The sequence below is a fragment of the Populus alba genome, chromosome 6, assembly GCF_005239225.2.
Source record: "Populus alba chromosome 6, ASM523922v2, whole genome shotgun sequence".
NCBI lineage: Eukaryota > Viridiplantae > Streptophyta > Magnoliopsida > Malpighiales > Salicaceae > Populus > Populus alba.
Window position 1 is genome coordinate 18,359,564 of NC_133289.1, and position 21,679 is coordinate 18,381,242.

The 21,679-nt window shown below is 35.1% G+C and overlaps 2 protein-coding genes and 1 pseudogene across 2 annotated transcripts; 2 read left to right on the forward strand and 1 right to left on the reverse strand.

Moving 5' to 3' along the window:
* Window positions 1-827: 827 nt before the first annotated feature.
* On the forward strand, window positions 828-3,015 carry LOC118043739 (glycerol-3-phosphate acyltransferase RAM2-like; annotated as a pseudogene).
* Window positions 3,016-3,603: 588 nt separating this feature from the next.
* Window positions 3,604-4,693, reverse strand: LOC118043738 (uncharacterized). The gene is made up of 4 exons (XM_073409878.1): window positions 4,417-4,693; window positions 4,197-4,303; window positions 3,847-3,965; window positions 3,604-3,763 (listed from the first exon to the last, which is right to left on the reverse strand). The coding sequence occupies exons 1-4, from the start codon at window positions 4,691-4,693 to the stop codon at window positions 3,604-3,606; spliced, it is 663 nt and encodes a 220-aa protein (XP_073265979.1).
* Window positions 4,694-10,316: 5,623 nt separating this feature from the next.
* Window positions 10,317-21,521, forward strand: LOC118043837 (ubiquitin C-terminal hydrolase 12). The gene is made up of 32 exons (XM_035051927.2): window positions 10,317-10,503; window positions 10,725-10,788; window positions 10,935-11,082; window positions 11,198-11,355; window positions 11,989-12,254; window positions 12,348-12,566; window positions 12,640-12,748; window positions 12,827-12,942; window positions 13,550-13,648; window positions 13,811-13,920; window positions 14,513-14,587; window positions 14,812-14,890; window positions 14,985-15,131; window positions 15,250-15,330; window positions 15,443-15,562; window positions 15,655-15,777; window positions 16,188-16,265; window positions 16,358-16,446; window positions 16,541-16,649; window positions 16,844-16,912; window positions 16,991-17,101; window positions 17,321-17,376; window positions 17,474-17,651; window positions 17,745-17,846; window positions 17,942-18,013; window positions 18,291-18,356; window positions 18,583-18,648; window positions 19,922-20,008; window positions 20,114-20,230; window positions 20,401-20,475; window positions 20,608-20,694; window positions 20,922-21,521. The coding sequence occupies exons 1-32, from the start codon at window positions 10,474-10,476 to the stop codon at window positions 20,961-20,963; spliced, it is 3,348 nt and encodes a 1,115-aa protein (XP_034907818.1). The 5' UTR covers window positions 10,317-10,473; the 3' UTR covers window positions 20,964-21,521.
* Window positions 21,522-21,679: the final 158 nt, after the last annotated feature.

The window sequence follows — 21,679 nt, forward strand, 5'->3', positions numbered from 1 at the left end:
AGCTCCCCATCATCGAAACTCGACAAGTCATCTGCTGTAGAGTCTTCATGGTTTAGCTGTCATGCAAACCTTCCTTCGCTTGTATGTTTCAGGATGCACAGAGACGAGATCAAGTGATGTATTAGCTTCTGTTTCAAGGACCTCACAGAAAATGAGAAAGTTCATGGGATCTCAATCAGCAGATGATAATCTTCATAGACACCAAAAAAAAAGAAAGAAAAATTGCGAGGAAAGGGTGATTTTGACTTGACTACCGATGAATAGGGTAACTCAATAATCACCACAGTCAAGAACTTGCTCAATCCGGAAGCGAGGTGGAGCTAAGAATACTTGGATGCCACCTACAAAATCTGCCTCAGAATCTGGAGATTATTTTACAAACAGCATATTTCAAGGCCTTCTATGAACAATTGAACATCTTGGAACTTTAATCACTCAAACATTAGCAGATAGTTCTATCTTGTTGTTTATTTTACCAAGTTTATCTTGCCTTCAAGGCATAAAAATTCATCAATTACCCTGCGAAGAAACTTGGACTCGTATGTAAAGAGTTCTTGGTGTGGACTAAAGGCCACCATCATCTTTATCCTAAAAAACCAAACTGGATAATAATCATGACAGCACAACAAGCTGGACTCTCTACATCTAACATGCCTAAGTCCTGCATGTTAACGTCAATTCTTATTTCAGAGTCACAACCGTAGCTAACGAACTTGGCTGTGCTTGTATACTGAATTTATTTGATCATTCACGTGAATATACTCTTTTAATGTGAAAATATTGCCACTTCTCCATCATCGCCCATTCTCCAGAAGTGAGCATCGGACATGAGAGTGACTAACATTGCAAAGCTTATTTAAATCACACACGACAACAAAAGCAGCGATGAACACAAAGTCAATTATTTACAAACTCAGCATTGTTTATCCTTAAAATTGTACCTAACCATCGATCATTCCATAACATCCTGAAGCTTATTTCGAAATCTCGGTGCCAAGTAGCTCCCTTGTCACCCTGGCTCTTAGTTCCCAACGATCCACTTTTCTCGTATCTCCCTCACTTTTTATTCATGTCCTCTAGCTTGGTACGTTTTTCTTCATCTCTATAAATGCCCCCACCAACTTCCAAGTTGCTCATTCAAAATTTAGGCAATATAAACCAAACATAGTTACAAAGATGGTTAGCTTCCCAACTGTAGACAAATGTGCATCCATAGGCAAAGAAAAGCACAGTGTAGTTGCTGACATGGATGGGACCCTGCTTAGAGGCCGTAGCTCATTCCCTTACTTTGCTCTACTTTCCTTCGAAGGTGGTGGGATTTTTAGGCTGCTTTTCTTGCTCTTGAACTCACCACTAGCAGGACTTCTCTATTACTTTGTGTCCGAGTCTGCTGGTATTAAGGTTCTTATCTTTGCTACGTGTGCCTGAATGAAGTTATCAGACATTGAGTCTGTAGCACGTGCTGTGCTGCCAAGTTTTACTCTAATGACCTTCAATCTGAGTCGTGGCGTGTGTTTTCTTCTTGCGGAAAACGTTGTGCTCTTACTGCAAATCCAAGAATTATGGTGGAAGCATTTTTGAAAGATTTCTTGGGAGCTGATTTGGTTTTGGGGACTGAGATATCAACTTATAAAGGTAGAGCAACAGGGTTTGTTCAGAGCCCGGCAGTACTTGTGGGGAAGAACAAGGCAGATGCCCTTAAAAAGGCTTTTGGGGAGACACAACCAGAGATTGGACTTGGAGATCGTCATACAGATGCACCCTTCATGGCTCTATGCAAGGTTAGACAATATTCTAGTGGTCTTCTTCTTCTTCTTTTCATTTTTCCCTTTCATATATCATTGGGCAGAAGCTGACAGATTGCATTGATCAAAACTACAGGAGGGCTACATAGTGCCACCTAAGCCAGAGGTTGAAGCTGTGACTACTGACAAGCTCCCAAAACCAGTCATCTTCCATGATGGCCGGCTAGTCCAAAAACGAACACCATTATCAGCACTACTCATAGTTCTCTGGATCCCTATAGGCTTCATTTTAGCCTGCTTGAGGATTGCAGCAGGGTCACTCCTGCCTATACCAATGGTCTACTATGCTTTCTGGACACTTGGTGTCCGTGTCACCATAAAGGGAACCCCACCTCCCCCAGCCAAAAAATCAATTGGTCAATCCGGTGTCCTCTTTGTTTGCTCACACAGAACCTTGCTTGATCCCATATTTCTCTCCACTGCCCTTGGGCGCCCTATTCCAGCAGTCACATACTCACTTTCTCGTCTCTCTGAAATTATCTCACCAATCAAAACTGTTAGACTCAGCCGTGACCGAGCTGCAGACGCATCAATGATCAAGAAGTTATTAGAAGAAGGTGACCTAGCTATATGACCCGAGGGAACTACTTGCCGCGAACCGTTTCTTTTAAGGTTCTCGGCTTTGTTTGCTGAATTAACAGACGAACTCGTTCCAGTGGCTATGGTGAATCGCATGAGTATGTTTCACGGAACCACAGCAAGAGGCTGGAAAGGGATGGATCCATTTTACTTCTTCATGAACCCTGGCCCAGCATATGAAGTAACTTTCCTGAACAAGTTGCCACCAGAGCTAACATTAAGTGGTGGGAAATCTAGCCATGAGGTGGCAAACTACATACAAAGAGTGATTGCTGCTACTCTCTCCTATGAATGCACTTCCTTCACCAGGGGAGACAAGTGCAGGGCACTTGCTGGGAATGATGGGAATGTGGTTGAAAAGACGAAGGTCCAAGCCAACGAGTAATGGGGTGTTAATTCTGTTTGTTCCACAATTTGGTTTTAATTATATACCTCTGTGAGTCAATCACCAATTACCATGCGCCATTCGGGATCAGTACTTGTTTCAATTTTCAAGTTGGGGGAGAAAGGGATATTTCCTTTCATTTCAAATTAATGTCATGTTTGGTAGAAATGATATTAGCAAATAATAAAGAAGCAAAATCAAGCTCAAGTGCCAATTCAGGGAGTATGTATTCCAAACGTAGCTAGATATCCATGCATTTTTCCTATAGTTAGCTTCAATATATGGCTGGTGTTATTGTATCAGTACTGAAGTGTGTTTCTCTCAAGTGTCAGATTCTCAAATAAGCTAAATCTAAAAAAACGAATAGGATATCACTAGAGGGCGTTAACAAGAGAACCAGAGTGTAATGGCTAATTGTGTTCAAAATTTTCATTCAATCGCTAGATTTCTAGGCATTTTATGGTGATCAAGGCCAGGACAGAGATAATTCGGAGCTTGAGACAAATATACGCAAATGTATGGTGGTAAGCAAAAACATTGCTGTTAGCTCCACTGGGTGCAGTTTTAAGGATCTTTGGAAGGTATATCCATTTAATCACGAATCACACATATCTATCCATGCCCGGAAACGAGATCAATAGTTATAGAGTTATCGGATGATGTCTGTAACCTATCAACATGCAAGTAGATAAATTTAGCAGTACCATAAAACTTTCTTGACCAGAAAAATATACAAGAGTACACGCAAAAGAACATAGCAGCAGACAGGCACATGTAGTTTTTTGACTTGTTACAGGCAATGCTTAACACAACAACACGCACAATCATGGCTGCTCAGAGGCCTCTACACCGCCACTGGCAGTGCTTATCACCAAACATTAGTCTATCCATCGTCTTCCTTGTCTCCTTAGTGATCTCCTTTGGTGGCTTGATAATAAGGATGGGAAATTTTGCATGGCGGGCGCAGTAGTCACTTATACTTCCGAGGAGTGCTCTGCGACGAGCAAGATTCAGGAACTAATTAATAGACAGATAAATTAGCAGCTAGCATGGATTGTGCTCCAAGTAATTAATTACCTCTTGATCTTGCCTAGACCACGGCTGCCAACAACAAGGACATCAGCCTGCGTTTGCTCTGTGGCTCGACAAATTTTGTCTTTCGGATCCCCTTCAAGAACAAGAGTCTCTGCTTTGATCTGCTCAACATTTGATAACATAAACAGAAGAAGAGCCTTAAATTTTACACAGCTTGTATGACCTTATGAACTAAAAGAACACGAAGAAAGAGCAAGAGAAGGACTTAAACGATCATTTCTGACTTCAATTTTATATGATCAGTGGCATTTCATTTGGCCTTGAAAACCATTTACTCGTAATACTAATAAAGTAATAATTAGCTTCATTACTTTTTTTATTTATTTAACTACCATCTTATCTTTGCACATCTGTAATGCACGGGAGAGCAGCGCCGTAGCATTTTCTGCCTGCGATTTCCTCACAGATTCTATGATCGAAGATGATGCATAAAAAACTGCTGCATCATTATAAAAGCAATCAATCTGTAAGTGATTATGATTCCCACATCATCATAACTACTCAAATTAAGCTTTATTCAGATGCACGTGACATAAACAAGGGATCTTAAACCTGCTCCACCAGAACCAGCAGGGTACATGTGGTGCTGGAAGGGCTGTTGAACATGAACCAGTGTGACCAGGCCAGATTCTTCCTGGCTCGGTTCAGTCGTTGGAACAATGCCATCAACAAGGTTGTCAAGAGCCCAGTTAAGAGCATAGAAGCTCCCATCACTGTCGTCAATGGCCACCATAATCCTCAATCTCTTTCTGATTTGCATCTCCTTTAACGGCTGATGTAGCATCTGCTCTTGCATTACTTCTCTTTTTAAATTCGCACCCGTCTCCATTGTTGCCACTTTCTCAACTCTTAATTATATACCGGATAATTTTTATCACTCGCACCTTAAAAAGTTAGGGCGCTACGTGGGAATTTCTTTTTAGCCAAATTTGTACACTTGGTGTTCATGCAGGTAGAGCTTTTCAAATTTATCATGCATGGCAAAACAAGACAGTTTGTAATAACCACAGTTAGCAAACACTAGCTGTCAATGCCCGAGCGCAGCCACGATAAACTCTTATTTTGCAATATTATTAAATTCAGCGAGTCAACCTGGTGACTCATAAGTAAACTAGATGTCAATTGACAAAATTTAATTTGATATTTTAAAAAAAAATAAATATTAAAAGATAATATTTTAGAGCAGTTTTAAAACTTAAAATCAAATCAAATTAAAAAAATAATAAAATTGAGCCTTAATTTACCTTTTCAAGCACAATTAATGTTTGAAGCTCATTCCTTGTATAAGAATCCATAAATAAAAAACCAGCGTCATAGGCTATCAAAATCCATCCGCTTGAGAGCTCTATCCTACGCTTGTTTAATGACTTTTTCTCTTCTTTCTTAAACTGCGGGTACTGTAACATGAAGAGAATAAAAAGTTTTAAGACCAAACCATTAAAAAACATTTAATATCTATCAACATTTGACTATGTATCAAGACACGTATAACTATAAATTCAACACAGTGAAATAATATTTTTGTCCAACTCAAAAAAAATTAATAAAGCTAGTTATTAAAAGTAAAATTTCTTTTTTTTATCCTTCTTCATTTTTATTTTTCTATTATATGTGGTTTAGATTGTTGTTTTATATCTTAGCAATTTTTAAAATTTAATATATATTTTTTTAATTTTATTCTTTAATATTAAAGTAATTCAAAACGAGATTCCTGAGTAAATAAAAGTTTAGGATTTCACATATTATAAATTTAAAAAATTAGCTCTAGTTTAGGGGATTCATCCAATTTTGCTTCTTTTTTTTTAAGTTTATATTTTTTCAATTTCATTAATTCTTTAAACATTAGGTTATTTGATAATTAAGTTTTATAGTGTTATTTAATTTTTTTTTACGAGATTACCCCGATATCATAACCAGGTCACTTGTTTTGCATGTTAACCCGAGTGGACTCTGGTCGACTATTTTCAATCTTTTTTTAATTATATATATTTTTTAATTTCATCATTAAATATTTTATTTGTTAGATATTAAGCTTTGATTATTTTTTTTTCATTTTACTTCTTATAGGGTTACTGCATCCTCATTTAGTTTTTTCTTCGTTATTAGATAAAATCCTTTAACATTTGATTTTTTAAAAAAATAATTTGTTATTTCAATTTTATCCTTACTAATTCAGAATTAGTTTTCATGATTTTATTTTTTGATTTTTCTTTTATGGGGCTTTTCCAATCTCATACTTATGATTGAAGGGTTAACGAGTTAATCTGGTTTTTTTTTTTTTTTAATATTAGGTTATTTGATAATTATTATTTTTTTAACTTTTTGTTAATGTTTACACTTTATATTGTCTTAAAATCCTTTTTTTACATTGAAGAAAAAATAGTTTGGTCCGCAGCCTAGCGAGGACACTTGTCTAGTAATAATATAAGAAACTGGGACCAATTGATGAAAAATTAAAACTTGAGAGACCAAATGAAAGTTTTTAACGCTTTTTATGGAAAAAGTGCTTTGTTTCTTACTTTATGTAAACTTTATCCTTCATCTCTCAATTAGTTTATAACAATAATATAAAACTTTATTTCTTAAAATGTACCCTTAATTAACATGGGAATACTTTGCAGCACATAAGGTAAGTGAGAGAAATGAAGTCGAAAGAGATACCGGGCCATAACAAAATTTCAAAGGACTAAATTAAAGAGATAAAAAGTCAGGTGACCAAAGTATAAAATAATAAAAAGTTTAGGAATTTAAAAAGAAAAGGACTGAATATGAAAATGTATGAGGACAAAGAGGTAACATACAATTAAATTTCTTCTCGTCAAGAGTTTCTGCTTCTAGTCGGCTGCCACGAACACGGATAGCTGAAATGATTCTTTAATGGAAAAAAATATACAGGGCTAGAAGACGGCCACGGAGTTTTCGCTAGCCATAACCTTCTCTGTTTTTTTAACCCTTTAAACATCACAATCTTTATATTAATTTCAGAAAATAATAATATATAGTAAATATTTTAAATGTTTTTCATTTAAAAATATATTAAATATTTTTTTTATTTTAATATTAAAAAAAATTAAAAATATTTTTTAAAAAATATCTAATTTATAAGAAACATGATTCTAAAGTTGTTAAAATAGCATCAACAGTGACATGCCTAGCCAATTGTTGTTTATTTGGAAGTGTAGTTGTGATTGTTTTTTAAAGTGTTTTTTTATGTTGAAATGCATTAAAATTATATTTTTTTTATTTTTTAAAAAATTATTTTAAGATCAACGCATCAAAACAATCTAAAATATAAAAAAATATTAATTTTTAACCCAAAAAAAAATTTTAAATATAAATATAACTATATTTCCAAACATTTTTTATTTATAGATAGTTATCAGCATCTTTCCTACAACTAGCATTGACAGGTGAAAGTCAGATGCCGTCGCTAATTGTTTTTTCGGATTGTTCCCTAAAATTGCTTGGTATAAACGGTATTCTTGTCTTGCTATTCAAGGATGCTGAAAATTCAACTCCTAGACTTTTATGCTCTCACGCGGATCTCTTCTTATAATAATCTCTAATCTTTACCAACAAGATTATTTTTTTAACATGTTTCAAGTTCAAAATAGCTAGAAGACGGTGGACTGTGTGTAACTTTAAATTTATGCTAACATGTTTTTAAGTTTAGAATGAATAGAATTTAGAGATGGGAATAATTGTTTTTATTGTGTAATTAAAAAGTCATTAAACTTATAGATAAATCTCAGAATAAGAGAAAAAAGTCCTTATCTAGACCTCTGGCTTGGATAAATCAGGCAATTAGTATGTAAAAAGCAAATAAAAGGTGAAATGATGTAGAAGCAAAAGGTTTTGTTGAAATAACATATTTTTTTGATGTTGTGATTAGAAATTGTGATATTTAATTAAATTCAGGGCTAATTTGTAAATCTCGAGAAAAATAAATAAATAATAATATAATAAAAGTTATAGTGAAGTGAGATAAAATAGTAAATTAAAAGAAAAATGGGGTAAGAAGATAAAAAAAAAAAAGTTTTTTGTCAGACATGTACATCTTTCCAATAGCAAAAATGAAACTCGGCTTATATTAGATCTATTATTTTGTAGTGTATTAAGATTTGTAATTAAATATTAAATTGTCCCGAAGTTTATGTAATTTTGAATTTAATTTAAACATGTAAACTTATAATGCTGTAATAGTTTTTTTTTTTTATTGTATCCGAAATAATTAATGCATAATTATACTTTTTAAATTTGTTTTTTAAAGATTCACATATTTTATATTGATAGTTTTATGTGTGTAGTAAACCATAATGACATGTGACTGATACAATATGACGGAGGTGTGATGTGATAAATTTAGGATGAGTGGACAATGAATGAAATATAGATTTGTTACATATTGAAGTGTAACAGATTTTAGTTAATAACTTGGGATCTCTTGATATAGGAAAGTCTCTTCTAAAATTTTGATAGATTTTTCAATTTAAGATTTCTTAGTGGAATGTATATATATATAAAAGATTCACTTTAAAGTTACAATATTTCATAAGACATAAAGTATGATTACAACTAATTTCTTTTTATTGGAGGGTGTTACATAACCGGTCAATTGGTTCATTAAACTAGTTGACCGATTCATTTGAAAAACCACAAAAATTTTAAAAATATCAAAATCAGGGCTCTAGGGTGAGATTTTTGAAATATAAATGTCCGATGATTGGAGTAGTGATTCTATAGTTACTTATAGAAAAATGACATTCGAAAACTCATTAAAAATTTAAGCGTGATTTAATGGTCGGCTAAAAAGTTATAGTCTTTTTAAGCCGTGATTATGGTCTAATGCGACTATATCTCCTCTTAGACCTAAGCTTATTCCACTAATCTATAAATATATATACTAGGTTATTCACGTAATCATTTTTAGAGCAAATCCTTATTTAGTTATGGTAGACTTAAATCTGATTGCTCATAATCACTTGTTGTCGCAAACCCAACTACATTATCGACATTGAAAACAGAGGACAACTATTGTATAAACAATAACTTTTTGAGATTTTAATCAGAGTCTTTTTTTAATTTACAAGTTGGATAGATATGTATATTTTGATTCGTAAATACATATTTTGAATAAAATGTTCATAAAATTATGATTTTTATGTGAACCGGTCAATCAATTCATATAAATAGATAAACCAGTTGACCGACTAAATAATGTAAGCTTTACCTTATCGTCGAAAGTGTAATATTTACTAAATATTACTATTTTGAAGCGTGAAAACTATCTTTTCGCATTTAAAAAAAGCGACTTGTCGTAAATAGTGTGTTTTTAAAGTGTGATAAGATGAAAGTGTGCTATTTCATCAAATATTTTTAAAATTATTTTATTGTTTCAAAACTTTTTTAAAAATATGTAAATTTTAAAAAATATCTCCGGCTTGTGGTTCAATCACCCAGAACAATTATTGCCTACACGACTACCTACACAAAAATACTCCCCTTAACTTGTGCCGGTACCAGATAAATATCCTGTGGCAGTGATTTGACTCTCAGCATCCGTAACCCAAAATTTAACTCTCAACTCCAAATCATAGACATATACATTTTAATTCATTTCCCCTCACAATTAACGGTGAAAAAACCAATTGAAATTTTATATTGTGTTTATTTTTATGTTTAAAAAATATTTTTATTTTAAAATATTATTTTAATATATATTTTTTAAAAATACACTTTAAAAAATAATTACAACTATAATCTTAACCGCTACTAATAATCCCCTCTCTTAAACATCTATTCTAGGAATAAGTATATATTGTAAAATCCTTTATTCAATAAAAAATATATACATCCGCTTTTTGCATCATAAAATTCTTTGGTTTTATAATATAACTTGTGATAAAAAAACATAAAAATAAAAAATATATTTTTTTTCAATTAAACTCAAGTTCGAGTTTTTGTTTATTTATTTTTTATTTAGAAAAAGATATTGATTGATTGATTAAGTAATGAAGCAGCAACAACTGTAAAAGGAAACAATAAAAGAAGCAGTCGGTATGAATTTAATAGCATATTTGTTTTTTGTGTTTAAAAAAATAATTTTTTTTTAATTTATATTATTTTGATGTTATAATATTAAAAAATAAAACAATATTATTTTTAATTTTTTTTAAATAAAATATTATTTTAAAAAATAACTCATACCAATCTCTCAAATACCGCGAGATAAAAAAATCCTATCAACACTCCAAACGCACGTGACCCCCCCGGATCAAAACTGGCACGTCAACAAAGTCCGTACATCACTTAACTCATCTCGCCACGTGTCACACCTCCATTGGTTTCGCTTCTCCATGTCTCCACGCCAGCCACAATAACACTCCTCTCTTTCCCACACTACCCCGGCTTGTTTCCCATAATCACATAAATAGCCTTCAAGCAACAACAAGGCCCCTTCTGCTCTTTCTCTCTCTAGCCACTGCCTTTGCGAGTGTCTCATCTGGCTACACTCAGAAAAATCCCGCTTTCGCTTCTTCTTCTCATTGTCTCCTCTCGATTTCATTATCGCCTCTCTGATTCGCTCGATCATACGGTCCATATCCACCCATGACTATGATGACTCCTTCACCGTTGGATGTATTCTCTTCCTATCTCATTCTCTCTCGCATGCCATTCAAATTTTATATTTTGCATTTATTTTTAATGTTTAGTTCTTGGATCTTTTACTGCTTCTGATTAATGTAAAATCGAGAGTTTTATGAATTGGAATTGAAACTGAGTTTGATTTTTGTATGTTTTGATTTAGTTTAATCAAAGCTAGGGTTTATTGATTGTGTTTTTTTCTTTTGAATTTCAAGCAAGAAGACGAGGAGATGCTCGTGCCGCATTCAGATTTAGTTGAAGGCCCACAACCATTAGAAGGTTAGAGAGTTCAATCTGTTTTTTTTTTCCTTTCTAATTCGTATGGTGTGATCGAACGGATCTTCTGCTAGACTGTATTATATCGATTGATTTGTTAGGGTTTGGTAATTTGTGTGGTGATTGTTGTTTTTTTTATGTGGTGGTAGTGGCACAAGTGGAGCAAACTAGTACGGTGGAAAATCAGCCAGTGGAGGATCCCCCGTCCATGAAATTTACGTGGACTATTGAGAATTTTACTAGGTTGAACACAAAGAAGCATTATTCCGATGTATTTATTGTTGGCAGTTACAAATGGTAGGTGGATAATCCGTGAAGTCTATCTGTTTGATCAGTTGGAATTTTTTACGAGTTGCAATTTGTAGTGTGTGGATCGGTTTGTGGTTAATCTCATTTGGTATGTTTTTAACAGGCGAGTACTGATATTCCCTAAAGGAAACAATGTGGACCACTTGTCGATGTATTTGGATGTTGCTGACTCTACGACTTTGCCATATGGATGGAGTAGATATGCGCAATTCAGCTTGGCCGTGGTCAATCAAATTCATAACAAGTACTCAATTAGAAAGGGTATCTTCTTTGATGTCACAATTTAATGGCACTTTTTGTTAATGTAACTTTTGTTGTTCTTAATTTATTAATAAATTTTGTTTGGATCAATTTGTTAATGAATTGTCACATGGATTGCTTGCTTGAGCACATTATCATATTTCCTGTTGAGCATATGTTCATTCTAATCAATAATTGATTGGCAATTTGTTATCTTTTATGACCTTTATAGATATATTATCAATATTTGCCTATTTTATAATCTTGTGACTTTCTAGACATATTGCCAATGATTGTTTATTTCACAAGTGTATTGAAAGAAAAGTGAGTGCGCCAATGTGGTGCTGCATATGCACAAGGTTAGAATTCTGCTTACACAAGCTCTAGTATGAACGCCACAATAAACCACCAACAGAGTTTGGAAACCTTGTCATTTTGACCATTTGCCAATAATATGATCAATTACTTGACTACCTTGTCCTTTGAGGGTTTGTGCTGTTTGGTAACTTTATTGTTTTTCTTTGCTGAATTTTGCAATATCTCGTTTTTGTTCTTAAACATGCTAGCATGGTAACTCCATATATTGTGATCTTTAAACGCAGTCAAAGTAACTTCATATATACTCTGTTCTCTTTTAAAAATAAACATTTGCAGACACACAACATCAGTTCAACGCAAGAGAGAGTGACTGGGGTTTTACATCTTTCATGCCTCTGAGTGAACTTTATGATCCCAGTAGAGGATATCTAGTGAATGATACAGTTGTTATTGAAGCTGAAGTTGCTGTCCGTAAGCTTCTAGATTATTGGTCCTATGACTCGAAGAAGGAGACAGGCTATGTAGGACTGAAGAACCAGGGAGCAACCTGTTACATGAACTCTCTCCTACAGACTCAGTACCATATTCCTTACTTCCGAAAGGTTAGCACATTCTCAGTTTTTCTAAGCTCTTCTTGTTGTGTTAACACTTTGTTGAAATGGAATTGCCTCATTCTGAAATATTTTTTTTTTCAGGCTGTGTACCACATGCCAACAACTGAGAATGACATACCTACAGGAAGCATTCCATTGGCCCTGCAGAGTTTATTCTATAAGCTTCAATATAATGATACCAGTGTTGCAACAAAGGAACTGACCAAATCTTTTGGCTGGGATACATATGATTCCTTCATGCAACATGATGTGCAAGAACTCAACAGAGTCCTATGTGAGAAGCTAGAGGATAAAATGAAGGTATTGAACGTCCAACAGTTTTGAGACATGTTTTCAGTAAGTTAAGTTTCCAACTTCTTTTCTGCTGGTCCAGGGGACTGTTGTGGAGGGGACTATACAGCAGTTGTTTGAGGGTCACCATATGAACTACATTGAGTGCATCAATGTGGACTACAAATCTACAAGGAAGGAGTCATTTTACGGTACTATTTGGTCAGCATTTAAATATTATGTGTGATGATGTTCCCCTAAGGCACTGATGTGTGGGTATTATATGGCAGATCTGCAGCTTGATGTGAAAGGTTGTCGAGATGTTTATGCTTCTTTTGACAAATATGTGGAAGTTGAACGACTTGAGGGTGATAACAAATACCATGCTGAAGAACATGGTTTGCAGGTCAGTTAAAGCTAGTGAATAGAGCCAGATTATGAGATTGGTTTAAGCCAGCATGAAATATATACACCAGCTCACACAACTCTTGCATCACGCTCATACACATCAAAATATGGAAGCCAGTGCTACATAGCATCTCAGGGTGCCTTTTAAAAAAAGGAGCTCATTTATAAGGCTTTTGTGAAATGCCTGAAGACCAATTATTTGTTCTAAGTCCTGAGCATTCATCATATCTGGTGGAATTTTTTTTGTCATATCATAACTATGCTGAAATGTATGGTTTCATATCTGAAAATGAGCTGCATGTTCTATTGGTGTCATCAAAAGAGAGATGGTTCCTGAATTCCTAGTCAAATTGTGTGGATCCTGTTCAGACCCCTGTATAATATATTTTAGGTAGTTTGAGGAGTTCCCCATAGAAATGGTGAACTTTATCCCAGCTTCTTTCTAAACTATGTCAGTTACAATGAGACCATTCTGTTGGAAGATGGGCTATGAACATGCTTTTTTGTTGTACTTCATGATTCTTTTCTACTAAAACCCTTTATTTTAGATCAGCTCCTATGACTATTCTTCTCATGGCATGTGCTTGAACTTGTATTTGTTTCAGGATGCAAAGAAGGGTGTCTTATTTATTGACTTCCCCCCTGTTCTTCAACTCCAATTAAAGCGTTTTGAATATGATTTTATGCGTGACACCATGGTGAAGGTCAGTATTTGTAACTGGTTTCTATGCTAGATATGTTGTCATGGGATTGTGCTGTGTTGTTTTGAGCTGGAATATTTTAATAACTAGTGGATTGATTGATGGACAAATTGCTACTTAAGCCAAAATATGTTTGTTTCTACTTATTGATTTTTGCTTTTGTAGATTAATGATCGCTATGAATTTCCTCTTCAACTTGACCTGGATAGGGAGAATGGGAAATATTTGTCACCTGATGCAGACAGGAGTGTTCGCAATCTATACACACTTCACAGGTAACTGTCATGTGGTGCTTTTGCTTCCTAGATCTGAACATTGTATTGCAATAAATTTTATCATAAACCTTGATAAGCTTCTTCAACATCTTGATTCATGGATTTTTTTCATGCTTGATATGACTGCATTTAGCTGACTGGAACTGTTCTTTCTTGCTTCCCAAGACTTCATAGTTTGTAAAGTAAAACAAAAATTTTAACTTTTTATTGTAATTTAAACTAATATTATAATCATCACTATCAGAAACCATTACAAGTTTCAAACAAAAAGAAATGTTGAGTTGCTGCACTGTTTGAACCATTTTCATGAGATTGTTGATCTCCTGTACCCCCCCTATCTCTGCATAAATAATCGTTGTTGTAATGCAATAGCAGCATGTGACGGGCATGACTTGCTTGAGTAGCCTCTAGGAATGAAAGACAACTCTATGAGCTTGTGTGGATAAAAGATAGACATGTTGGAGAAACATGAACTGCAAGCACCTAATATAAATCGTACATATTTCTGTGTAGCTTTGTAATTATGTTTGGTTTTAGGAATAAGTTTGTTAAAATGCTGACATCTCCAATATATTCTTGTTTTCCCTGGCAGTGTTTTGGTTCATAGTGGAGGGGTGCATGGTGGACATTATTATGCTTTTATCAGGCCGACCCTCTCTGATCAGTGGTATGTTTGTATACCTTGTGCTTGCTTATGCACACACATAATGCGGTCGAACATGATAACATCAATGTTAGGAAAAAGAAACCTTTAACAACTTATGCTCATATATGAGTATAGTAGTCTCCTTAGTCTGTGCCATAACATTTTACCTGTGACTGAATGGTTATACTTTTGCTGAGAACTCATCTGTTCATCACACCATAATATACTTGGTTTTCTTGTTTTAGGTTCAAATTTGATGATGAACGGGTGACAAAAGAAGATATAAAGAGGGCATTAGAAGAACAGTATGGTGGTGAGGAAGAGGTAATGGTTCTCAAACATTTCTGTAAATGCTGTCTGTGGTACACATGATTGATGGTGAACTGAATTTGTGCTCTTGTTCTGCTATGTTTAACAGCTACCTCAGACCAATCCTGGCTTTAACAATACTCCATTTAAATTCACAAAATACTCAAATGCATACATGCTTGTGTATATACGGGAAAGTGACAAGGACAAGATAATTTGTAATGTCGATGAGAAAGATATTGCTGAACACTTGAGGGTAAACTACTTTGCTTTGCTCATCGTTGCAAGAAGTTCTGCAAATTTAGTTATATTATCTGAGAGTGTCCACATGGCAATGAAGACTGATCATGGATTCATTGAACATCTCATTCCAGATAAGGCTGAAGAAAGAACAAGAAGAAAAAGAAGACAAGAGAAGATATAAAGCACAAGCTCACCTTTACACAATTATAAAGGTTTTTATTTCTCACCTTTAATTTTTATGATAGTATATTTTTAGTGATGACTAGAATCTATCTCAAGGGATGCTTGTAAGTCATAAATAAAGCAATTTATTACTGCATATAGGTCGCACGAGATGAGGACCTTAAAGAGCAAATTGGAAAGGATATTTATTTTGACCTTGTGGATCATGACAAAGTCCATAACTTCCGGATTCAGAAACAGATGCAGTTTAGTCTTTTTAAGGTACTAAATGGGTGTAAATTGATAAGCATTTCGACACTGTAGATGATGGATAGTCCATAGTTTTCAATGTCTAATGTTGAGCTGGATTACAGGAGGAGGTTGCTAAAGAGTTTGGTATACCAGTACAATTTCAGCGGTTTTGGATATGGGCAAAGCGCCAAAACCACACTTATAGGCCAAATCGATCATTGACACCCCAGGAAGAAGCACAATCAGTAACTACCACTTATTTTCTCATTCAAAATTAATTTTTATGAGTTGTGATACCGCAGTGGTTGAGTGATTTGTATCTGTTACATTTGGATGATTATTTATGCTCCAAGTAAGAACAGACATGGGATAAGGTTTTGGGAATTGTTTAGACATGGTGATCTTGGATGCCTTCTTTAGCTTTTGCCAGCTATGGCCATGTGCTTTCATAGTACACACTTTTGGGTTGGCAATCCCAGTATCTGGCCTTCATTTTGTAACTGCCAGCATTGAAACTTTGTGACCATGACTATGGAATGATACTATTGCTTTGACCACATTGAAGTGCTTATTTAACTTGCACTGTGGCGCCTTAAATTGTTTTTGGAGATTATTGTGTAATCTAATTTTGATGATAGCCATTTTGTGGTTGCAGGTTGGACAGCTGAGAGAGGTGTCAAATAAGACACATAATGCTGAATTAAAATTGTTCTTGGAAATCGAGCTTGGACTGGTACCTTTTCTAATCAATGATGAAATTTAATATCTGCACTTGTATTTCTGTCCAGAAATATTATTCTTCTACTGAGTGTGGCAACATCTCAGGATTTACGTCCCATTGCGCCGCCTGAAAAAACTAAAGAAGATATTCTGCTTTTCTTCAAGCTTTATGACCCTGAAAAACAAGAATTGCGGTACTTAATAATCATTTCACTTGTTTTATTGTCTTATTTTTGTTCATTGCATACCTGATGCTCTCTGACACTACAACTTATTCCATGATTCCAGATATGTTGGTAGGCTTTTTGTGAAGAGTTCTGGCAAGCCAATAGAAATTCTAGCAAAGCTCAATCAAATGGCTGGCTTTCCACCTGATGAAGATATTGAACTTTATGAGGTTTGTCTCTATCGAGTATGCTTAATCTTGTACCAACTATGTACTTGTCTTCTATTATAGTTGGCTACCATAATTAGTCAGTCAAAAAAGGTGGCTTCACCATACCACCAAACCTATGGCGCAAGTTAATTCAATATTCATTAGCAGATATTGTCTTCTTAGCAGAAGGATTTTATTTAATGTGTGCTGTTCAGGAAATCAAGTTCGAGCCTTGTGTCATGTGTGAACATCTTGATAATAGGGCCTCATTTCGAATAAGTCAGGTATGTGCTTCTTTACTGATGCTGGAATGTTATCAGATTATCAGATTGGCAACTGACATTTTGCTACTTTATTCACAGATCGAAGATGGGGACATAATATGCTTTCAGAAATCTCCTCCTCTTGAAAAGGAAGAAGACTGTCGATATCCAGATGTGCCTTCATATTTGGAATATGTGCACAATCGACAGGTACTTTTTTCTTGAAATGAGATTTTCCAGGCATCTCACTTTCTTGTTATGGTTGTAATATATAGATAGTGGCAGAGATTAGGCTCAAGAGTGGCGCCTTTTATGTTCCCTAGTTTTTTATTCCCTAGTTAGATTATATAGAATAATTCAATTTCATTAAAGCTTTCTCCTGATTTGTCAATTATAAACTCAATTCTTTTGCTGTTTGATTCTTTGTAGGTAGTTCATTTCCGATCTCTGGAAAAGCCGAAGGAGGATGATTTTTGTCTAGAGTTGTAAGTACATACATCCCAAGTAATGTTTTATGCTCAGTTGAGAAGTCTCTGGTGCTGTCATATAGACACTCATAATCTACTCTTGATGTGTTTATAGGTCGAAGGTACATACTTATGATGATGTTGTCGAAAGAGTGGCCCGCCAAATTGGCTTGGATGATCCATCCAAAATCAGGTTGACATCCCACAACTGCTACTCTCAGCAGCCTAAGCCGCAACCAATTAAATATCGAGGAGTGGAGCATCTATCTGATATGTTAGTTCACTACAATCAGGTATCTGCTACATGGGTTGAAGTCTTGGTCTATATACTGTTAAAAGAAATTATAAAATGTGGCTAATAATTTTTTTTCCCCTTATTTCTCTAGACTTCTGATATCTTGTATTACGAAGTTCTGGATATTCCTCTTCCAGAATTGCAAGGTCTAAAAAATTTGAAAGTTGCTTTCCATCATGCTATTAAAGATGAAGTAAGTGTGACATCTTTGACTATCTTACTTTCATGCCTTATCTTATCAATCATCCTCAAGTGTCTTTCTTCTAATCTTATTGCAACTGTTTTTAGGTGGTAATTCATAACATTAGATTGCCTAAACAAAGCACTGTGGGAGATGTGATTAATGAACTTAAAACAAAGGTGAGAAATTTTAAATTCTAACCTCTTAGCTGTTGTTAGGTAAAGCATATTTTATATGTGCCTGCTTGATCTGGACAGTGATTTATAATACCCAAGATGAAAAACTGATTTTCCTCTTAGATAGTGGTTTTGTAGCTATTGTCTTCATATTCTTTTTCTTTGAAGCATGGCTTTTACATTACTGTACTTCTTTATTGTGTTATTTTAACTTCTCACGGTATATTTACTTTCCATTGCACATGATGAATTTGCTAATGCTTGGTTCATACTGAAACAGGTAGAATTGTCTCACCCAAATGCTGAACTTCGACTGCTTGAAGTTTTCTATCACAAGATTTATAAGGTACTCACTGGTTTTGGTTAGCAAATAAGACATTGACTTAAACACCGAAGTTTTGTTTGCTGCCAAATAATAAATATCCTTCTAGGTTAAATAGTGATGATAATGTGCTGGACAATGTGCAGTGATGGTGCATACTTGTTCTGTGAAACCTGATCCATGAGTTTCAGTCTTTTTAATCTAATGATTGGATTTCCTGCAACATCATGTTGCCATCTTGTCATTGCAGATCTTTCCACCCAATGAAAAAATCGAGAATATAAATGATCAGTATTGGACGTTACGGGCAGAGGAGGCAAGTCCTTTTCTCCTTTCCTCCCTTTCTTTTCTAGGAAATATCTTTTGAATGTGTCTGCCTCTATAGTCTCTACTACCTTTCTTCTATGATTTTTAAATGAAGCATCATGGTTAAGCCGTGGATGAAGTTGGACTTGACCCTAAAATGTGAGGGCATGGGGCATGAATGTGTAAAAGCATGTATGCCTGTGGATGTGGAGTGTATAATGGTTTTGAGAGTGTACTAATGGTTTTGAGAGTGTACTAATATGAACTACTACAGGTGTGTGTACCAAATAAAGGGTGAATGGGATGTTTTGCCATTGTACTTAAATTTTTCTTAGGTTTTTTCCCTTTTATATATATTGTTTCGTGGATTCTGCCCTTCTATCTACCTTCCTGTTAAGGTATGTGCCCTTCCCATTCAACTCTGTTAATTTGTATGATACATGTCAGGTTGTGATTCATTGAACCACAATAATTTGATGCGTGGAAATTAAGAAAAAGCCTTGGAAAAAAACCCGAACCTGATTTTTTACCTATTTGTTAATAACTCTCGTCAAGTTTACATATTTGGGTTCAGATTTGTTTTTTGTTTTTACTTTTTCTGATCTCTTTTCTTAATTTCTACCTGTCAATTTATTATGGTTCATTGAATAGACTTGTGGCGCACAAACTACCAGAGTTGGATGGAAGGGCACATAATCCTTAACGAAAGTACAAGTAAAGGGGTAGAATCTGTAAATAAAGTACATGAGCAAGAACCATAAAAAAACATGAGTATAGTGGCAAATCGTGCATTTACCTGCCAAATAAAATTGTAAGCTTCTATTAAGAATACACCATTGTCACACGTGCCAAAAATTTCACCATGTGTGAAATGGCAATTATTAATCAGTGCCCCATGCTTACATAATATGTTTCTAGAAACTGTCTCTTGAAATTTATTAATTAAAATGAAAAATATGATCTTTTTAAATTTCTGTTGAACTTTTAACTTCCAGATTATTATGAAATATATTATTGTGGCTTAAGTATTTTTTGTTAATAAATCTATCAAATGCTTATTTAGTAGAATATTTGAAGGTCGAAGGTTATTGAGTGGCTAATTTTTGCAAATAGCCTGGGGCATGATTAGTGAATACCCTTGTGAAGTAGCAAATGTCCGTTAACCTAGGCCAATGGACAGGCAGTATAGTGTATACTTTCAGCTGGTTAACAATCCTGGATACTCCTCCTGACATAAGATCGTGTATCAATAATGAAGCCCCTCTCTTTTTCTAATTCAACAGATTCCTGAGGAAGAAAAAAATCTTGGTCCCCAAGATCGCCTGATTCACGTGTATCACTTCACAAAAGAGTCTGGACAGAATCAAATGGTATGGTTTATAGATACTTTAATCACAAGCTTTCTATCTAATGGCTGTTATGGAATAGAGAGGTTTCCAGGTTCTTACACTCGACTACATTTGTGTCCTCAACAGCAAGTACAGAATTTTGGTGAACCCTTTTTCTTGGTCATCCATGAAGGTGAAACTTTAGCTCAAGTTAAAATGCGCATACAAAAGAAACTGCAGGTCCCTGACGAGGAGTTTGCAAAGGTATTTTATTTGCACTGTTTGGTCAAGGAAACAATCACATAAGCCTCCCCACGCTGGACACTGTAACAATTATCATGCATTGTTTTGTAAAGTTTAGCTTTTGCTTTCTTCAGTACATGTTTATATGTCAAGTATGAATCAGTTCCTCGTTAACCCTCTTTCTTTCTCAGTGGAAATTTGCGTTTCTGTCGCTGGGTCGTCCAGAGTACTTGCAGGATTCTGATGTTGTGTTCACCCGCTTTCAGGTGCTGTTACAAGTCTTTTTCTCCTCCCTTGCGAACTTCCATTTTTTCATAGCATTTCCTAGAAAATTGGAAATTATTGGTGCTCTTTTCTTTTATGGTATGTGCATTTAGTATTTTCCCCTTTTCTTTCAGAGAAGAGATGTTTATGGTGCTTGGGAGCAGTACCTTGGCTTGGAGCACCCTGATAATACTCCTAAAAGGTCTTATGCAGTTAATCAGGTTTGTGTTACTCATACAACTACAATTACATCTATGGGTTTGCTAAGACTGCCTCCTTAATTGACTACTATTTTAGCAAGGACTCTGAGATCAGTTCTTACTCTTATGGAAAGCTAGAATCATTCAGTTTTGTCAATATATGTCGTGTTAGTGTTACCCTAGATTTTTCTGTTCGTCCTGTGAAACTATGGAGTTAGTTTTCATTGATTGGTCTCAAAATGTTGCAGAACCGTCACACGTTTGAGAAGCCAGTTAAAATATACAATTAGGGAAGAGCTGATTACCCTCCACCTGCACATAAAGCCGAGTAGGACATCTCATGCTACAATATAGAGGATGAGAAAAGTGGTACATTGAAGGGAGAAGACAATGAAGCTCGAATTGAAGTAATTTCTGTAGGATTTGATAATTGGTTTTGTAGGGTATATGTCTCTCTGATGCGATCCGGGGTAGGTGGAAGGTCACCCTTATGTAGTTTCTTGTTATTGTTGATATGCCCTGCCTGAGCTCCTGTCTTTTCTAGCCTTTCTCCTAATGAAGACACCTCCTTGCTTTAAAGGGTTGGTTTCTTACTCTTACCTTATAAAGGTCCAGGGTAATTTAGCAGTACATAAGAAGATTTTGACTAGGGGGATGCATACCGGGTATAGTTGGCCGAGTTTGACACTTGATTCTTTGTTTTTCCTTTGTCTTGGGGGATGGGCTTGTAAAATGGTTGCTTTACATTTCCGAGCTTAGCTGGTGTAGAAGAACCGTCTGCTGTGCAGCTCAGGTTGGTTTTATAGCACCTTTGTTAATTAATATAAGTGTTGGTTCACATTTGTTTCCGCAAGGCTTTTGCTGCTGAGCAAAATCTCTTGTTGGGTCAAGACTTGAGAATTTCTCTCCCCTAAAAGTCTCTATCCAAGGCACGGGTGGAGCCCTATCTTGTGTCTTTACCGACCACTATAATGGTCTTTCGCTGGGAGATAATGGGACGTCGTTT